The 20291-nt window shown below is 30.6% G+C and overlaps 2 protein-coding genes across 2 annotated transcripts in view; one reads left to right on the forward strand and one right to left on the reverse strand.

Moving 5' to 3' along the window:
- shd (cytochrome P450 family 24 subfamily A member shade) overlaps window positions 1–10923 on the reverse strand; it is a 28968-nt gene extending 18045 nt beyond the window's left edge. The window contains exon 1 of the mRNA XM_090113540.1: window positions 10692–10923. Within this exon, the coding sequence (XP_089969666.1) occupies window positions 10692–10751 (60 nt within the window). The 5' untranslated portion in view covers window positions 10752–10923. The remainder of the gene's footprint in view (window positions 1–10691) is intronic.
- A 5936-nt stretch (window positions 10924–16859) lies between these two features.
- LOC149899628 (pseudouridine-5'-phosphatase-like) lies at window positions 16860–18499 on the forward strand. Its single transcript, XM_090113697.1, has 4 exons — window positions 16860–17084; window positions 17177–17395; window positions 17622–17854; window positions 18069–18499. Exons 1-4 carry the CDS (start codon window positions 17030–17032, stop codon window positions 18243–18245), a joined length of 684 nt encoding a protein of 227 aa, XP_089969823.1. The 5' UTR covers window positions 16860–17029; the 3' UTR covers window positions 18246–18499.
- Window positions 18500–20291: the final 1792 nt, after the last annotated feature.

Raw genomic sequence — 20291 nt, forward strand, 5'->3', positions numbered from 1 at the left:
CACATTCTGTTTCAGTCTACTGTGTATGTGCGCGCAAAGTATTGTATATTTAATGGTGACGCCATTACAAGTTTGTCTCTTGAGAATAACTGTCAGTGTCATAGGAATCATCATTCGCCGCGCCTGGTATACAACAAACAAACAAACAATATATATACTATATATATATATTATAATGTATACTATACATTGCGCGCACATACACAGTAGACTGAAACAGAATGTGAGTTAAAGAAGGAGAACCGAGTTACTATCTATACACATATACATATATACACTCGCTCTGAAACGCATGCATAATGCTCTCGCGTTCGTACTCACGGCCGAATATTTTTTGTTTTTAGTGGATTTTTGGTCATTCCAATTTGTCTGACTGATTAAATATAATTTTGTAATAGTTATGTTGATAACATATTAAAAAATCAGACATTTAAAAATAAGTAAAGTTTATTTATTTTTGGAAGTGGAGCTTTAAAGCGTCTGACAAAAGTTTTGGTCCATGAAAAGTGTCTGATACTTGCGAAACCATTTGAGAATGATATTCTATATAATATATCTAAAAATCAGCCATCTAAATTTAAGTAAAGTAACTCTTATTTTTAGTCACCTTTCTCACCTGGTACCTGCCCAGGTGTCACTGGGCAAACTTCACAAACACGCAGGTATACAAAGTACATGAGACACTACTGAGAACTTAAAGTTTCATCTTTTAGAAAATAAGTTATGTCTTATCGCTCTGGGATCTTACTCTAATAATTGTATTGTTCTAATTAAACTGTTACTGCTCATTCACTAATCAAATTCACAATCATTATTATAATACAAAAGTATTTTATAAAGTCTATAGGAATAATCTTCTTTAGGAATAACCAGCAAACATTGTGCAATATAAAATCAAATAAAAAATATCCATGTATCGTTCAATAACATTAACGTACGTAATTGTATCATAAAAATCAAATACTACGATATATTTCAAGGTTTCGCGAACCTCGATAAGGCAAAATAAAATTTGTTACAATCAAAGGCGCACCGACCAACCGTTGAGTAAGTAAATAGATAAGATAGCAATATTAAATAAATAGATACGTGTAGTCCTTGCCCTTGTAATAATAATATTACAAGTCATTAAAATATCCAATAGTTTTTATAATTTTCTTACTGGAGAAGTTATTTCAACTTTAAAGTTATTCTTATTTTTCGATTTATGTCTCGTATCAAATAAGCTCTAATGAAAGGAATTTATCAAGAAAGTGTACAACATCATACTTATTAATTAATGGTCACAACATTATAATATTAGTGCTTTTATGTATTGGAAATTGGATGTCTGAATGTCGCATCTTCGCTATTTATCTAATCTTTTTATCATATCGTTCGTTTCCTTATCTAAGAATAAAATTCACAATATTTAGGGACTGTAGCATGTTTACTGCTACGTAGCCGCTACGAAGTTGTTTTAATGTAGAGTCATCAATAATAATTATTGAAGAATGTAATTATGTTTATGGGTAGAAATAACATAATTGTTTCAACAAAAATATTGATTTATATGTACTTAAATTAGTGTATTAATTATATTTCAATGCCGTTGTACAAAGTTGGAAATATTCGTATAATATTCTACTAAACTACTAAAAGCTCGCCTTTTGTTTGTTTACATTTTTAATTAATGATAAGTTTGAAATACTTCTGAAATTTAATAAAAATCGGTAATTTTACATGTAATTATACTTTAAAAAGGTCTTATCTTTATTTTTATAATTATACATACTAGATCAAATCAGATCACTAAACATCTAAGTATTATTTAAAAATGTCAATGTATAACAACCGTTCCGGTAAAACAATGTTATTATTAGGTAAAATCGATATGGACTGATTTATCAATGAATTTTTATTTATTAAAACTTCATCCTCTTTATATAACAAAAAATAGAGGTTGATTCTTTTAAGCCCAACCGTACTGTTTCGAATAATCCGTTTTAATCTTTATTTTTTAACGTTCCAGTGTATTCTATAAATAGTGTACATCAGGATTTCGCGAATATTTTAATTTGATTGATAAAAATAAGAGATATTTAACATATCTTCATAGTTCATAAATATTTAATGAGATAAAGGCGCAGTGAAAAGCTCTAAAATAAAATACAATTCGAGTGTATTCGTGTAAATTCTTGAATATAAATAAAATATAACCAATCCCATACAAAAATAATATTTATAATACCTATATATGTATATTTGCGTAAATATACATAAACACGTCCGTAGGCAGTTTTAGCGAGTCTGTGAGAGTTCCCCTAATTGTAATCCCCTTTCCCCAAAAGTGAGGGCTGTGAAGGTCAGATCACAATCGAAAAACAAGTATCCTAACATTTCAAGGTCATATGGAACCCTACCTTCAAGAGCCCTAAGCGTTTTTATTTACACAGACAAAAATAAACATTCACGCACACTTATATAAAAAGATTTTTACCCATGTAGGGTTAAGACCTAAGAGGATTAAAATATCCTAATTTAAAAATGAGTTTGCAATATAGGTACAACTATTAAATTGCTATAAAGGTAACCTAGGTAATTGCCGAAATATGTACACTACACGATTTCTATATATACTATAAGCCGTAAATCTCATCTTCATTTAATGTAGGCAAAAATACTAAATAAATAAATGAAAGATGTATTTGATTAAGATATATCCGATTGCTAATTAAATAAGTAAAACGCTTTAAAGTTTGTCGCAAATACCACGCGTAAATATTGATATATATGTAAATATGTTTAATTTATAAAACAAATACAAGTTCCTATATTGATACAACTTTTTATTTGCCTATCATATCTGATATAATTATATCGTATACTTATATGTCACAAGCAAGGTAGGTTTTAACAATCCAAAAATGGAATTAAATGTACTATTCTTATTTCTGAACAAGACCATTTCATGACGACGTATAAAGAAGCAGCAACTCTACTTAGATGGCTAGTCTCATAACCACAGAAATGTCTAGAAAAAAAGTTATGCAACATTTTGGGGTTATCGCCACGTGGAGCGAAGCTTTTTTAGATTATCATACACCGTCGTTTATCGAAATGTTTTGCGTTAAATAAACACATCTCGGTCAAAAACCTCGTAAAAATTCTGTGAAGCTTGTTTATTTTGTGTTGATAAAACACAAAGTTAATAATCCACAACCAAAAAGGTCCTTACTTCCAATGTAAATTCTGTTCTGCATTCCAAACGACGAGTCTAAAATAAGGCGAATTAAAAAGAAAGCATTTCGTTTTGAACGATCCTCGATATACTTTTTCTTATAAAGAGATCAGTTTTTTATGCCTTCATAAAATTAATGAACAATGTGATTAAACTGAAACATTTTTTGTTTATATTAGGAATGACGTGTATTTTTTCACCATATCGGCTATATAAATCGCCAGTGTTGAGTTCTGTTTAAACAAAATGTATGCATTTCTTGCAGTTAAATGTTAAACATCAAATATAAACATTGATAAATAAAAAAAATCCTTTTAATCAATATTGGTGTTTGACTTGATTTACAGTATGTAATTTTTATTTAACATATTTGCTACAAACATTAAAACCGGTGGTTTTATTAGCTAACTTACGACAACATAGATAAATAATTGAAACAGCAATAACCTCACGATATGCCATAGTAAAGACGAATGTAAAAAATACTCCTTTTACATGTGACACTGCCTGCTAAGCCGTGTCGTCACGGACCAATGATAGGCATCATAATACCTGTTATTATAATATCCCTATTAACGGTTAATATAAGCTAGATTAACTTATGTAGAGCTATAAACGTACTTACTAGATGCACGCTTCGCTTTCGCTTCTTCTAGTAATGTCGCAAATTAAGATTCCAATAAAAAAATTGACTTCCATGAAATATAATGTCTAGAAAAATTTAAATAAGAAGCATGTAAAAGACCTAATTTTTTTTTAAAGAGTAAAGCGCCAATGAATGCATGAATGAAAACACTTAATTACTCAACACAAATTCCAGACATACGTAAATTACTTACTAACCACAACCATTACACATATTGCACAATTAGGCGATACGCAAACAAACTATTCCGCGTTGATAGCTTGTAAGTAACGTATATTTTAAAGTATCTCTCTTATCATACCGTCTGCTTATTTTGTACGATTACTATTCGGTCAATTAACATTCTTGTTTTAGGAGATATGCTAAATATAGAGGCGTTTCAGTAAAAGACATTTAAGTGATAATAGCCAATAACAAGGTAGTGATTACTGAAGTGGTATGATACTTGCTCTTCCGTCTTTATCGAGGCCAGTTCACGAAGTTCAACAACGACATAATTGATTGCAATACATTTGAGCTGAGTTGCAGCGACCGTTAAGTAATTCAAACTAATGTTCAAAGCTTTTTAGGATTTGTAATGTCCGTTGCGAATTTTAATTATTTTGACATAATGCAACTCTTACAGACATCATTAACCACACCCTAATAATGTAAAAAGTGCATTATTTTTATTTTTTCTCTTTTTATTAAATACACTAAAACGCTTCCCATTTTATACTTTCTAGAACTTAAAGATAAAGCTTGTTGGTTAAAAAATATATTTTAAAAGTGGTTGAATGTTTTTGCAAGCGCCGCGGCCGCGCCATGGACAAGCTCTCGTCTCGGGGCGACTTTTTGCTCGCGACAATCCTTATATCGTCCGCGGTTATATGTAGCTTCCCCGGTCGTCGTTTTGCGTCCCGAAGGCCGCCCGGTCGGCCAGCCACAGATATGTGTCACTATAACACTACGCATACGTCTGCTTCCCTTCGTATAACCTTCAGACACGACGCGGACGCGCCATTGAAATAAAATGACGCTCTAATTTATTTCGCAGTGTAAATATGCGTCGGCTCTCAGCTTATATAATTTACAATAAGTTGTACAAATTTATTGCCGACTCACAATAACTACATTGTAACGTAACGTGAATATGCTAAATTATTCACTCAATGATAACAATTGTGATGTGGAAAGTTGATAAAATACTGTCAGCGATTGTAATTATTGTAATTGTAAATAGTAAACAAAATTAGATATAATATTGTTGAAACCTATTGAATAAAACTTGGACGCTGTTGCTTATATTAGTTATTACTGAATGTAGTGAAATATGACTTAGATACTTTTTTAATAAATGAGCAAAACAAATCTTTGTTAAACTGCTTTAATTCATAAATCAATTACTTACGTGTTACTTAATTTAAGTTAAAATTGTGGTAAGGTACCTATAACAAAATCATAATAAATACAAACTGCGCGGCGGGTAAGAGCTAACAAAATTGCATAAATTAACGTCCATAATCATTTATATAGAGTAACATAGGGTTAGTGAATTCCTTGATTAAGTCTGATACCTTGAGCATAATTATGTTAATGTATTTTAATGTTTCAATACACCGGTAACGTGTAAATAACAAAGTTTGCATGTCCTTGATGTAGGTTCAAGGTTAGCGGTAGGCGCGTAGACACCACAAAATTTTTACCATGAAGGTTTACGACCGGTTCGGCAATCAATTATCATACAAATGGGGTAGTTTTAGCGAAACAACCAGTTACATTGAAACCTAGAGCCATAAACAAATAGTGTTTTGATTAAAATGTTGCATGTTCGCTTTTTAACTGTTTATATGGCGTTTAATGATATTTTTTTGTGTTTAACTTTTTGGCTATTTTTGGTCACTACATTTAACAAACATGTTTTTGCCAAGCTGTATCCCAGAAAAATACATATTAACATTTTTTTCAAAATTTAATATTTTATGAGGCTCTAGCCTCTATGTTATAATTTCGGGTAATTAAGATAATAAACAATGCGATACGGTAGTATGATTTTAATTTATCCGCAAACCAATCATAAACTTTTTCATCCTAACCTATTAAATTCTAAAATCTTTAATGGTCATCCATTATGATAAAACTTTTTGCCTTATAATTCATTCATATATGTACCTATGTCTTTACCTACACCATACCAAATTAGAATGCTTCATTCATTTTCGTAACATAAGTACCTATGTATATATATTTTTAACATTTTAATATGCCTCTTACAATAATTGAACGTTAATCACCTACATATTTATACTTATCTGCTTTGATGTTTTAATATGTAGAAATATGAAAGAAATAAACTAAGGAAATAAACATTTATGACGCATTATCAGTTTTTTTTTTGCAAATACATACCTAGCTTGAAATACCTATTTTATTGCGTGAAATTCTATCAATGGTATTTTATTACAATATTAAATTACAATGCGTTGTTTGAATATTTGTTGATGTCGTGACTTAAAAACCCACATTTTTAATTAAGGCTATTTTTTTTTTAATTTTCGTTTATTCTGCGAAACCTCCCTGAAGTGGACCTTCGTCACACCTGGCCAATTTGTGACGGCCGAATGGGTGGTTCATTTGACAGTTTAAGCCTTCTAACATCTGTCCAAAACGAACCTTAACATTCTTTGAATTTCACGCAAAAAATGGTCGATATTAAACATTCATATTATACATATATTTATAGACCATAATTTAGCTCATTAACTCAAATTCGTATGATTTCGCAAGACAAATCAATAATAATGCGATAATAAGACATGAATAGGTAAATTAGTTTGAATTTTGAAATTATTATGTCTGATTATTATCCATACTAATATTATAAATGCGAAAGTAACTCTGTCTGTCTGTCTGTTACTCAATCACGCCTAAACTACTGAAACAATTTGCATGAAATTTGGTATGGAGATATTTTGATACCCGAGAAAGGACATAGGCTACCTTTTATTGTGAAATATGTACCACGGGCGAAGCCGGGGCGGACCTCTAGTTAGAAATAAATAAAGCTGTAAGTAAACAGATTCTCCAAATAACACAGACAAGGACGAACTAATTACGTATGTTTAAATAACAATTTATAATAATCTCAAAATTTATAATTGATATGTTTTCTCGTCGATCTGGATTCTGGAGGAATAGTAACTAATATTTATTTCTATGAATGAATGCTTTTTTGTTATCTGATCCCTTCCCTAAAAGTATTATATAAACTTTAAGTATATGAATGCTTTTAAGCACGCTCCTATGTATCACAATCAACACTTAAGTTTTATATTTAAGATCATAATATGAAACAGACGTTGCGTGTTTGTTAAACGTTAACTTCTGATTAGATGCAATGTGAAATAATACACTTTCCTGGCATAAAAACTATGTAACCATTGAACTTGAGCCCTATAAGCTTAAACGAGTTAATAGACGTTGCAATTGTATCCTATCTTAATTATGTAAAGTGTAAACAGAGTCGTGTTTACGGAGAAAATATTTTTGTTTTGCAATGGATAACCATAACCGTTTATATATTTTAATTCGGTAGGTATCTATATGTAGACTAAATACGTATTTTTTATAATTTTTTAAATATTTATCTAAGTACTCTATTTATAGATATGTTATTGGTATTGTGTTCCTTTTGGCAGATTAACATGCAATTATTATTATTTTTTTGTGATTTTTGTTATTTAATTATTTTAATTCAGTGTCTTGTACACATGTCTAACACGTCTTATTTGCACTCCATGTGATAACTTTTTTTTTGTAAAAATCAAATATATTCATAACAAGTACAGTATGATTATTTATTTGGTTTTATAGCTCTATATTTTAATTTTTAATCTTTATTCGGTCTCTTCATTTTAATAATTAGATTATATCAGTACATAATAGGTATATATTTAGTATTTACGCACTATATTTAGCTAGGTAGGTATGTACACAACATGCGTGTTAAGCAACATATAATACCTACCCATCGCCTACGACAAGAAACTAACTTCCAATAAGAAACAAGTTAGTCCTGAATATGATGAAACGTTCATTACTTTATGCTTCGATAAATTAACTATACTATTACTTTGTATCTTCATCTTATATTAAATGATCGTGAATCTTACTCCTAAATATAGCTCAAAACAATCTTTGTGAAATAATTTTAATTTATTTCATACTCTGAAAGTGTATGAAATTTCAAATTAATATGCCGATATGTACTCCAACAAGAATTGTTTTGGCAAATAATGAATACTTAATGAAATTATTTCTGACTGAGAATTTAATCGTATAAAAAAGTTAACAAGCACTTCACACCAATCAATGAAATTATCTGGCAGTGTAAATACACCGTTTAGGCATGAAAATTGATAATATTGATTTTGCAAATATCGAATAATTAGCACACAAGCTGTTATTTGACACAGGCTCGTTTCGCTGAGTAATCTTCCGGTCCCACGATTTGGTTTTTACATTCATGACAATTAGGAACTAAAAAACGTATCACTAATTACGCTCTGGTACATGTGACTTTTAATTACGAATAATTCTCTCTATATCTTGGTATTGGATCATGGATGTCCTTGGAAGCTTCAGAAAAAAATTCATTACCCATAGATTACAGATCTAGTGTAGGATTTCTTTTACATTACTAAAATAAAAAAGAAATCCATGTCGAAAAATGGTTAATTAATTAATTCTTTAGAATCATACTATAAGTAATAAAGATCTAATTCACTGTCAAGTAAATTGTGCTTTCATTAAGCTTGAACACAATTTACCAATTCTTATTGTCATGAAAATTAAATTGACCCACATCGCTGATCTGATTATATCATTATATTTTTTCAAAGATTCAGTAAGTCCAACCAGAGGAGGATCATTATAATGAGGAAAAATAAGCAAGCAAGGTACCTATTAAAATTTGTTTAATTAAACCATTTCCGAGATCAAATTCGTTTGATAAACCTAATTTATTCTAAATATAAATTTACCTTATTCAAAATATTTCTTTAATGACTGATTTTTCGAAAGAAAAAAATCATCATCATTTATTTTACCCTACAAGGAAAATGTAGACCCCCACTAGATAATATTGATGTCTGATGATGATGTTTAAATAATATTAAAAGTAAACAGAGTGCCAATTAAAATTTTTAACATTTCAGTTGCAAATCCCCCAGCGAAGACAAATTAATGGCGCGGTAAGTCATTTCAAAATACCTGACCGATATCCATTAGCGTCGTTCTCAATAAAATTGTTAATTATGAGTGCAAAAAAAACCAACCTTGACTAAGACTAGAGTAAGCGACCGTTTGAATATAAATACATACAATATTACATGTGGATGAGTAAAAAAAATATTGAATATTGAACGTTTCGGTCAACTTGACGCACGCAGTGATTAGGTACACGTATTGCACCGGATAAGGATGCAACTCATGAAGTTACTTCTATTTTATGTAATCAGTACATGACCTGAAAATCATGATAATATCTGCGTTTTTCTACCCTTAAACGTATTGATCTGATTTGCAATTTAATTCCGTTGATTGTAGCGTTTTTATTGATTTTATTTAATATTAACCATTGAGAGTACTTAAATATTAAAATCACATTAAAACCTTGAATATACAAAGGCGAAACCCATCTTTGAATGTCACTAATAGAAAAGCACGAACATTGTTTTTTGATGATCATAATTTGAGTGGTTTTCGTGGATTTATATCTATTTGTTAAAACTGGCTGAAGAGAATCAGGTTAAGCATTATTTTACAGATTAATTTATTAATACAAACAGCCTTTTGTATGTTTTTCTTTCGTTAGTTAAGCGATACTTCGTGTATATCGCATCTATATTTATTTTAAAGTATGGATTACAAATTGGATTGGATATGGATTACAATAATTATTAATTTACGTTCAAGCTATTATCAGTTTATCAGTCTTGTGAAAGCTTTTAATGAATAGACGTTTGTGCTGCGTAAATTAGTAAAAATATTGTATTTAGTGCATAGTGTGTGTGTAAAAAATAAAACAATTTTTTATTTCGCAAATGACAGAAAATAGTACAATTATCTACATTCGCAGGAAGTAGTGAACTTTATGTTACACCTGAACCGTGGAGAGGGTTCCGGATGAATACTCGACTTTACTTAATTGATACTTCGTAAAATTGTCTCGGTCGTTTCATTAAAATAATAACAATCATACAATATTGCGCCGTAATTAAGATCTCTACAAATTTTAGAGTAAACATGAGTAACATTTTATTTCAGGTGCTGCAGATAGCATCACCTGTTTCAACATTAATTACGTATTTTTTGATGCATTTTATCTTTATTTATCAATTAAAAAAGTAATCAGAAGTCGTACGTTGTTTACAATTACAACTATAACAACTTCGAACCCGAAACACGCGATAATAGTGTAAAATGTAATCAACAGACATAATTCACAAGAAAAATGTCTGAATAATTTATAGTTTCCACTTGCAGTTCAGTTTTTACACGCCGGCACAGTGAGCTTACAAGATTCTTTCTAATAAAGTAATTTTTAACCCGGTAATTTTGTAATATTACTCCACTGTTTGTATGATATTGATTGCCTACAAATGATGTACATAATTATCGCTCTACATTAAAAATTAAAGTAATTGTAGATTTGTAAAGAGCGCCGAATAAATTTTCATTTATTTAATTTTTCATACGTACACTCTATGATCTCATTCTAAATTCTTACTGAAATTTGCACTAAAAAAATTTTCCTTTAATTTTGTTAACTTATACTTAACTTACCCAAAAGCTCTCCACATAGTATGAAATTAAAAAAGAACCCGGAAGAGACATGTTCTCCATTGCTTCACAACAAGACTGAAAATATGCACACGACGCTCTTTTTATATGTACACTTTTTACGTACTAACATCACAATAGGAATTCCTTTTTATCGGCAGTTTACGTTTAGTTTACGAAAGGCCCGCGAACACTCAGCGTCTTATAGCCGGCGCGATGTGACTGAGAAGTGACTGGCTCGTTGCGCCTCTATATACCTACATAACCACTGCTTCTTATTTAGTCTGTACGCTTGAATTCACGCTCTACATCCATGCATTAATTGCAGTGCATCTTGGATAGCGCAGGCAATAGCCTGCACGCCAAGACACACGTGACTGGGAACCAACGACTTTCTTCCCCACCGCGGCACCCTTTTGACCTATTATTAAATAATGGAGTGGAGAAAAAAGCTGTAATTAGTTCAAGGTTACGCAGCAGTCTGTGAAGATGGTATTGCGTGAAAAGGAATAAAAGATTTTCAAATAATTGTAGATTAATATTGTATGATTTATTTTCGGAATAATGAGAATTTGAACAAAAAAGTTGAATGTACCGCACAATCAGAATACAAAAAGGGCAAATAAAATAACAAAATTTCGTTTAAAGACAGGATTTTAGGATACTTTTATGCCAATTCGAAATTAAAATGTTTTTGATAGCAACATGAAGTGAAGTACGATTAAAAGCTTTCAGAAGCTTAAACTTTTATTTGTCTTTACATCAGTCAATTACATTCAAAAATAAAAACATTGCAATCAGATTTATAATACGATTCATCCTAGGCGTAAAATATTAGTTATGTATCTGAAATAATATAATAACTGTATAGAGTTTGAAATAGATGATATTATATAAATAAGAAAACTTACGAAAGCTTAGAGAACTTATCGAGAAAGTGCTATCGTTTAAATTATTTGTTGATATTTTGTTGGAAATATGTATATAATAATAGTACTTTAATAAGGTAAGTTCAACGCTTCTATAAATAAGTTATTCCGAATTTAGTTAGATAACTCGACGAAAGTGTCAATAAACTTCTTAAACTTTTATCATTTCACGTGAACGCTCTGGAAAAATATTTATTCATTTGAGATCAGCTATTTAATGGATAATTGTTTGATAATTCTGTTCCTATTATGCCATAAATTATAATATTATCCGCTTAATGACTGACATTTGAAACATTTAATAACTTATTGATATATTAATTGCTATAATATAAAATATTGTTATTATTTAGGTACAACATTCTTTGTTTACATTTTCATAAAGTCAATGAATGTAGCGATGATGATTACCTCCAGCTAAAATTATTAAAACACAGAAATTTTGATACTTTCATGCTTATTTTATACTAATGGTCCGCCCCGGCTTCGCCCGTGGTACATGTTTACGTTTACTCTCCATAAGAACTAACGAAATCGGTTCAGCCGTTCGAGCTTTGCGCTTACCAACACATTTGGCGATTCATTTTTATTATGCAATACTAAGCAAGTTAATATAATTTTAAAGAAGTGAAACAGCATGAAAAGCTTGTATCGTCCCCATATTAAGCCAAAACTGGTGGATAACAAGCATTACTAGAATATATTATGTGTGTGATTTTGTCAATGAACTCCGAAACGGATGGAACAAAATTTTCAATGAAACTTTTGTGTATTCATGTGGATTGGAAAATAGTTTATATTTACAATTGGAATGCTAGCGAGTCCGCGGACAAATTAATCTAGTATTATACAGAGATCAATCGATGTTTTTTAACTTAAGCAATTATGAGGTAGTTAGCTCTTTTAGCTTCTATGCTTCAAGTTTTGTTAAATTTTATTTCTGAACAATCTTAAAAAATATACAATTTCATTGCTGTCTATTGTTATGCGTCCATTGATCTAAAATATTAAATGTTATCCCTCCAGTTTTGTTATTGTATAGAATTCGAATAGAAGTTGTTATTTTATGGTGTTGGTACGTAAGATCGAAAAAAATATGGTATCTACCTAACTAATTAATAACATGAAAGTGAAAACATCTTCCTTGACATTGACCTTGAAAATCATTAAATAGTTCTTTAATCCTTTATATGTATATTGTCAAGATACTATATTAATGTGCCCTTAAGAAGCTCATCAATTTATATTGATTATAAGGCCATCCATCAAGGCGAAACATTAACAGTTATCTGAGTAATAAAGTCTGTCAATGAAGTGAATGGCTAACAGCTTTATGATAAATCCAGCTTTGATGTTTTGAAACTGAAATTCGCGAGTTTTAAGCGAATGAAATCCATTCTTGTGTTCACGGCTTGGTATACTATACTATAGAGAATTATACTCACACAACCTCACACGAAGGGGTGAAACTTTTACATAAAAGTACCCCTCGTTATTGTGGGGGCTTACTTATACATAGGTCAAAATAAATTACAAATATTTTGCTAACCTTTCGATAATTATTTTGCATTAAAGACACATAAATTACAAGAACAAGTAGCGTATAAGATAAATAGAAAATAAATACTAGCTGCTTATTGGGTACAATATTTATTTATTAAAGGTTACCTAGCTGTTAATTCAGAAGTAGAAATAACATAAAGAAACAAAAAAAACAGTGGCAACTCCCCGTCAGCAAAGCAGCAACCATTAATAAAAATGTATCAATCACTGCACTGATTTTGATTTTGAGACCTCGTGAATGGGGAGGTGAAACGCCACAATTGGTCTATTTGGTCTATGTATAAATATCTCCGTGTGTAAAACTAAATAATACTTCTGCACTTATAAAAGTAGCACATATCGTAAAAAAATCTTTGAGATAGTATTTGAATTTTATTTAAAGACTGTTATTATTGTCCGATTCGTAGGTAAGGCTCAAATTATTAAATTTACTCATATCTGTTTTTTATAAATATGCAAATGATTTTTTATTAAACAATTAAGCACGATACAATATTTTATCAAATGGCATGTCAATACAAAAACCTATTAAGGAAATTTAAAAGCTTTTAGATAATAAATTACTTTACAAAAATATGTTGATCAAATCAATACGTTATAAATATCAGAATCGTTTGAATGTGTTATAGCATGGCTTTATAAGCCATCTTCATCATTTTAAGGTTTATTTAATTTTACATCTCCTTTTTTTACAAAATCGTGAACATTATTTTTCTTGGCATATCAAAATCAGACAATCGGAAAATTGGTAGTAATTAATCAGTGAAAGAACTACCATAATAGTATTTAATTTTTATAGATTATACGTATTATTTTTGTACGAGAAAGGACACCTACGTACACTTACGTCGGTTTCACAGCTTTCTGATGTTATGTTCTTTTAAGCTTATCTTATCAGTCATTTAAAATACAGGAAGCGGTGAAAGCATCCCTTAATCTCTTAATGCTAAAAAAATATACCGGCTGAATTGAGAACCCCCTCTTTATATTTGAAGTTGGTTCAAAATAATCCACGTATTTAATTTACGTATTCTACGATAAATTATTAAGTAACGTAATATACCTACAAGAGGTGTCTGATTAATCAAGGATCCCTTTCCGCTCATCACTTTATGCTGAAAGTTATATAAGTAATAATATAATAACTGCCACACTTGTAAGGTTTTTAAGGTTTTCGCATGAATATTTTTCTGTTTTAACCTCCGAAGCAAAAAGAGACGTGTTATAAGTTTTACGTGCCTGTGTGTGTGTGTATATCTGCATTCTGCATGTGATATCATAGCAACCCGAGCTCCCGAACGAATGAAGCAATTTCAATTTAGTTTTTTTTTTATACAAAATATATTAAAGGAGACTTATGTGCTAGTATTCTTAAGACGTGTTTGAAGAAAATTGGTTGAGCCGTTCAAAAGTTATAGCGGTGACAGTGGGGAATAAAAACTGAAAGTGCACAGAAAAAGAAAATTGAATGCTTAATCAAAAGTGTGTCGGGGTTTTAATTCAATATTTTACCTCTTGCCCTGCTTCTATTAATTATACAATGAGTCTCGTTGTCCACTAGGTTGTTTGGAAGAGATCGCACTGTTTAAGCCAAGTTTAAGCGATAAGACCGGCTGTTGCGATCTTTTACTAATTAATTACTTAGTAAATAATTATTTCTGTGGTGCACAATAAATCATTTTTGTTTGTTTGTTTATTTTAGGGATCTTGAGTTTTTTTTTTATATCTTACAGAGACTTGGAAGTGGGAAAATAATTAAATTTGCTAAAAATATACAACATAGCTCAACATAGTATTAGAATTCATAAAAATCCACTGACTGACTATATTCGAATAACGTTTTTCATAAATAAATAAACAACAAAAATAATTGAAAAATAACGTACGATATATTAAACTCTTATTTTGAAAATAGGAAGCCTCATTAATTTGAATAGCTGTAGGTAATTCACCACAACCTCATAAAGCTTACATTTAAATTGTTTACTGCAGTCTGAAATCAATTGCCCTTTTATTTAAGTTTAAGAAATATTTACTTATGGTGTTTCGAGGTGTTTTATCCCTACTTAATAATATTATAAATGCGAAAGTACCTCTATCTGTCTGTCTGTTACGCTTTCTCGCTTAAACCTCTCAACCGATTTTGATGAAATTTGGCACAGACAATCTTTAGACCCTGAGAAAGAACATGGGCTACCTTTTATTGCGAAAAAGGGGATGAAGATATTTACCAGGGGCGAAGCCGGGGCGGACCGCTAGTTCAATATAAGTTATTTATTTCAGCTTTATTCATAAAATAAAACGATCATCTCCATGTATGCTCTCCATACACAAACGTCCAATAGATAAAATCAAACTAATTGTAAAATGATTCATAATATTATGAATTGTTTTAAAGTGGCCATTTTACCATTTCAAATCGACATCAGCTCATGATTCACCGAAATTTACCATTTTTGCGCTGATATCATCAATCTATTGACAATTTTTAGTTCTTGATTGAACGAACGTGATTCCAGTTATATAATTTACTACTGGCCCATATCGAAAAATTAATTGGTCTTAATGACTAACCATGAGACCAGCTTACAGCGGCATAGAGGGCTGCAAAACAATTGCATTCAGCACGATGCCGTAACTCATGAGCTGCCAACTGAGTGCAGGTGGAAATTCAAAAGCACGAGTAGAAGGAGCATATTTCGTTCTTATGATTTACAAAATCATACATGTCGTACAAACGACACTCCATTCCATCGATAGATCGATGAAAAATTATAAAAAAAACACGTAGTACAACCGCCTCTGATTTAGTGGCTCGGGTTGCGATTTAACAAAGTAGCATCATCATCGATTCCAAAACATTATGAAGCACTCAACAGTAGGAAACTCTACTGAAACTGAAATATATGTGGATTATACTTCGAAAATGGTATTTGATTCAGACGAGTAAGGCAAATTGAAGTGGAGCTGGGTCAGTTATTTTTTTAAATTTTCTCGGAACAACAATCTAGACAACAGCGGATAGCTCCTATAAGGTATTGGGTATGTACCTAATCGTTTGACTGTTTGTTTTCTATCTACCAGAAGTTACCAATGTTGTAAAAAAAAAAACAAGATTTTAAGGATAACATAAATATTCTTTACATTACATGTTTATAGGTTAGATTGGACATCTTCTAATAGTGGGACCAGATCTTTTTTACGGTTCCGTAGCCAAATGACAAAAAACCGAACCCTCATTCATGGATTCATCATGTCTATCTCTCCGTCTGTCTATCCGTATTTTTTAAACTCAAACCCAACCATTTATTTTTTCAATTAGACTTCTTCTAGAAGTACTTTTGAATGAAATTTGATAAATGTCTGCTTCTAACAGTTTTATTTATTTATTTATAAGTAACAAAAAACATGATACCAAATTAGACTTAATTTATTTAGTAATTTAATTTAATGTGTTTCGCTATTCTATCGAATTTAAAAAACATACACCAAAATACAATATATCGTTTAGAAAAAAATCTGGTTTACTTCAAGCATCAAATAATATGCTAGTATCAAGATCGTTCTAGTCTCACTATATGGGGTTGCTATATGTACACGACTGCAACGCCCTCTTTGATTTTAGGGGCAGTTGATGTCTTTTGAAATTGTCATTTGTCAAAAACAAATAAATGTCAGAATCAGACGTCAGTGTTGAAAATAAGTGTTGAACAATTTTTCGGAATTACAAAAACTATTTATCAAAATCGTGACATAAATTAATAACAAAAAATACAGAACAGTCTTGATTATTTTTTTTAATATAATAAATTACATTATTTAACAACTGAAAAATTATTATTACACAATATGACTTACTCTAAAGTAACACACGTTCTGTTTGACTTGGATGGTCTTTTAATTGGTGAGTAATGTGTATAATCGACTAGAAACTTAAATTCATAGCAATTTAGATAGCTATCTTACCAATAATTAAAATAAAAATGTTTTTTGTAGACTCAGAAAACTTTTATACACAAGCATTTACAAATGTATGTGCAAAGTATGGCAAAGCATTCACTTGGGAATTAAAAAAGAGCTTACTGGGTTTCCAAGGACATGAATGTGCTGAAAAGATTGTTAAAGAATTGGATTTGCCAGTGACTAAAGATGAATTTATGAAGCAGTGTCAGGAGGAATATGAAGTTCTTTTTCCTAATGTTCGATTAATGCCAGGTAATAAATTCGCTAGTTAATATTGAATAAAGTTTGTTGAAAATAAATTACTTAAAGAAGTGTTCATTTCAATCTTATACAAGGAATCAAGTAACTGTAATTAAGATCTAGAGAAATGACTTATATTTATCAATACAATCCACTTCTAAATACTTATTAATCTATGTTTGTTTTAACCAAAGTATTTTTAAAACATCCTGTTCTATATAATGATTAATATTTCTAGGTGCAAAGAAGTTAGTAGAACACTTGAAGGCTAAAGGGGTTCCCATTGCCTTAGCTACTAGCTCCAGTGAGGACAGTGTGAATATGAAGATGCAAAACCATAAAGCTTTCTTAGAAAACTTTCACCACCTCACTATGGGGTCTTCTGATCCAGATGTGAAGAAAGGAAAGCCTGACCCTTCTATATTTTTGGTCTGTGCTTCAAGATTTCCAGAGAGCCCTAAGCCTGAAGATGTAAGATTAAACTTTAAAACTAATTTAATGCTTTCATGCTTCAGATCCCGCAAAGTAAACAAACACCTTTACTCATATTTTGTATGAACTATCACATTAAAAATGATTGACCAAACATTAAGCTTTTAAACAGTTTTGTCTAATAATTATTATTTATTAAACATAGCATTTTACTACTGAATCAGAATAACAACTAGAAAATATATTTTTCCAGTGTTTGGTGTTTGAAGATGCCGTTAATGGTGTAAAGGCAGCATGTGCTGCAAACATGCAGGTTGTTGTTGTACCAGACCCTCGTATTGAAAAAGAGCTACTGAAAGACGCAACTTTAGTTCTTCAATCTTTAGAGGAGTTTCAGCCTGAGTTGTTTGGCTTACCCGCATATGAGTAACTACATAGTCCTTTCTTTGTAGTTAGAAACTATAGAATCTGTTGAGAAAAAAATCGATGTTTGTTTGTTGTTTGTTGTAGAGTCAACATTTTGAATAGATATATTTATTTCTATACATGTATGTTGAACTTTAAATTAGAATCTTAAATATTTATAGCCAGTGTCACAATTTTTTGATATGTTCTGTAAAGTTTATATGTCAATTAAAATGGCAAACTATTTCAGAAAATGTATGTTCAAAAGTGTTAATAAGACTACCTATCTTTAGTAGTTTATCCATAATAGTGTAATTTTAATTGTTTGTAGGTTGTAGATGTTATCTATTCAATCTTATTATGGTGTCCTGGTATGTTTTTATTATTTCTTATACGATTGAATTTATAAGCAACATAAAGACACTGCTCCTTACATTATAGATGACATATTTAAATAAAAATCTATTTTCTAGTCAAACTAAAGTAATTTTAGAGTAAAACTCTGCTAAATTACTTCCACAACTCCCTATTTAAATACCGCCATAAGCTTTGGTCTCTCTTAATATACAGTGACTGTAATATTAGTATTTTTCTTGCGTTATGTTAGCGACAGCGACTTTGTTTTATACTATGTAGTGATTTTCTGCCTACCAAATATAAATTAGCAACTTAATGTGTTAAACAAAGAAAATTCTAGTTCCTTTACGTTTTTTATTACATTTCTAGTTCCTTTTTATATTAATTTTACGTATTTTACGTACAAGCTGAATAATTTCGTTTGTAACAATTAAATCTATTAAAGATATTGATTTATGAAAAAGACGGGTTGCACTCCGGGAGTGCCGGCAGAAGTGAAAACTTGATTATTAACGTTGAGCATGTTTGATATCCATCCGTCTTACGCTTTTTCGATCAGGTCACGTGTGCTGACGCGAGTTTAAGATTTTATACCCAACGCCGCTAAAGAAGTTTTCACTTCAATAATATAATAACGCTTAAAACATATTTAACTTTATTTTATCTAAGTACTTAATAAGTGTTAAACACTAAAAACGAAATATGTATTTTTTTTAGGGTTCCCTCTTTTTCAATCACCAAAAAAGTACACAAATGCATCCGTATTTCGCGTTTTTATTTATTTATTATATACATTTTTATTGCTTATGATAATTACTTCATAAAGTGCCTGTTTTAACATATAATAATTGTTTAATATGTATATAATGTGACCACCACTCGCTATAATACTATTATGATTACCTACAGCTACGTAATCAAAATAGAAAATCTCAGATTAAAATATTTATTGTATGCTTATTCATTTATTATATTATAAACTAAAGCTGTAAAGGAAACAGTTTGATTGAAAAATAAATATTTGTCTATTTCATTTGTGCTTTACATTTTTATAAACTACCCTTCAAAATTCGAATAACTGGCCCAGAATTAAATAAGGCTGAGGCCGCACTTTTAATCCGCACTCGCTATAATACTATTATGATTACCTACAGCTACGTAATCAAAATAGAAAATCTCAGATTAAAATATTTATTGTATGCTTATTCATTTATTATATTATAAACTAAAGCTGTAAAGGAAACAGTTTGATTGAAAAATAAATATTTTTCTATTTCATTTGTGCTTTACATTTTTATAAACTACCCTTCAAAATTCGAATAAGGCTGAGGCCGCACTTTTAATCCGCATACATTTTGTTACAATCCGCGGTTTTAATATTATATGGCAAGGGGGCCACTTGTATAAAAGGCTTATTAGACCACCCAATTTTTAGGGACCCTAACCCTAACTAAGAGTGGTGTAATAAGACTTAGGGAGTTAGTGTCCCGATTTAGGGCGATCGGGTCTGCCCGATCTGCCTAGCTCCCTAAGCGCCCTGCAGATTGGGTGATGTAATAACGTTTAGGGCGGTTAGGGAGCTCAGTTGCCGCGCGACTGATGCGTGGAGTGGCTGCTTTTGTATGTAAGGTGTCACCAAACTTCCCTACTACAGGTTTATATAACTTAAAAGGGAAGTTCCAAATGTTTGTGATCACACCGCCATGTTAACAAA

This window comes from Colias eurytheme, chromosome 20, assembly GCF_061535395.1.
Source record: "Colias eurytheme isolate Ceu_HAF_F1 chromosome 20, ilColEury1 Martin Lab GWU primary, whole genome shotgun sequence".
Classification (NCBI taxonomy): domain Eukaryota; kingdom Metazoa; phylum Arthropoda; class Insecta; order Lepidoptera; family Pieridae; genus Colias; species Colias eurytheme.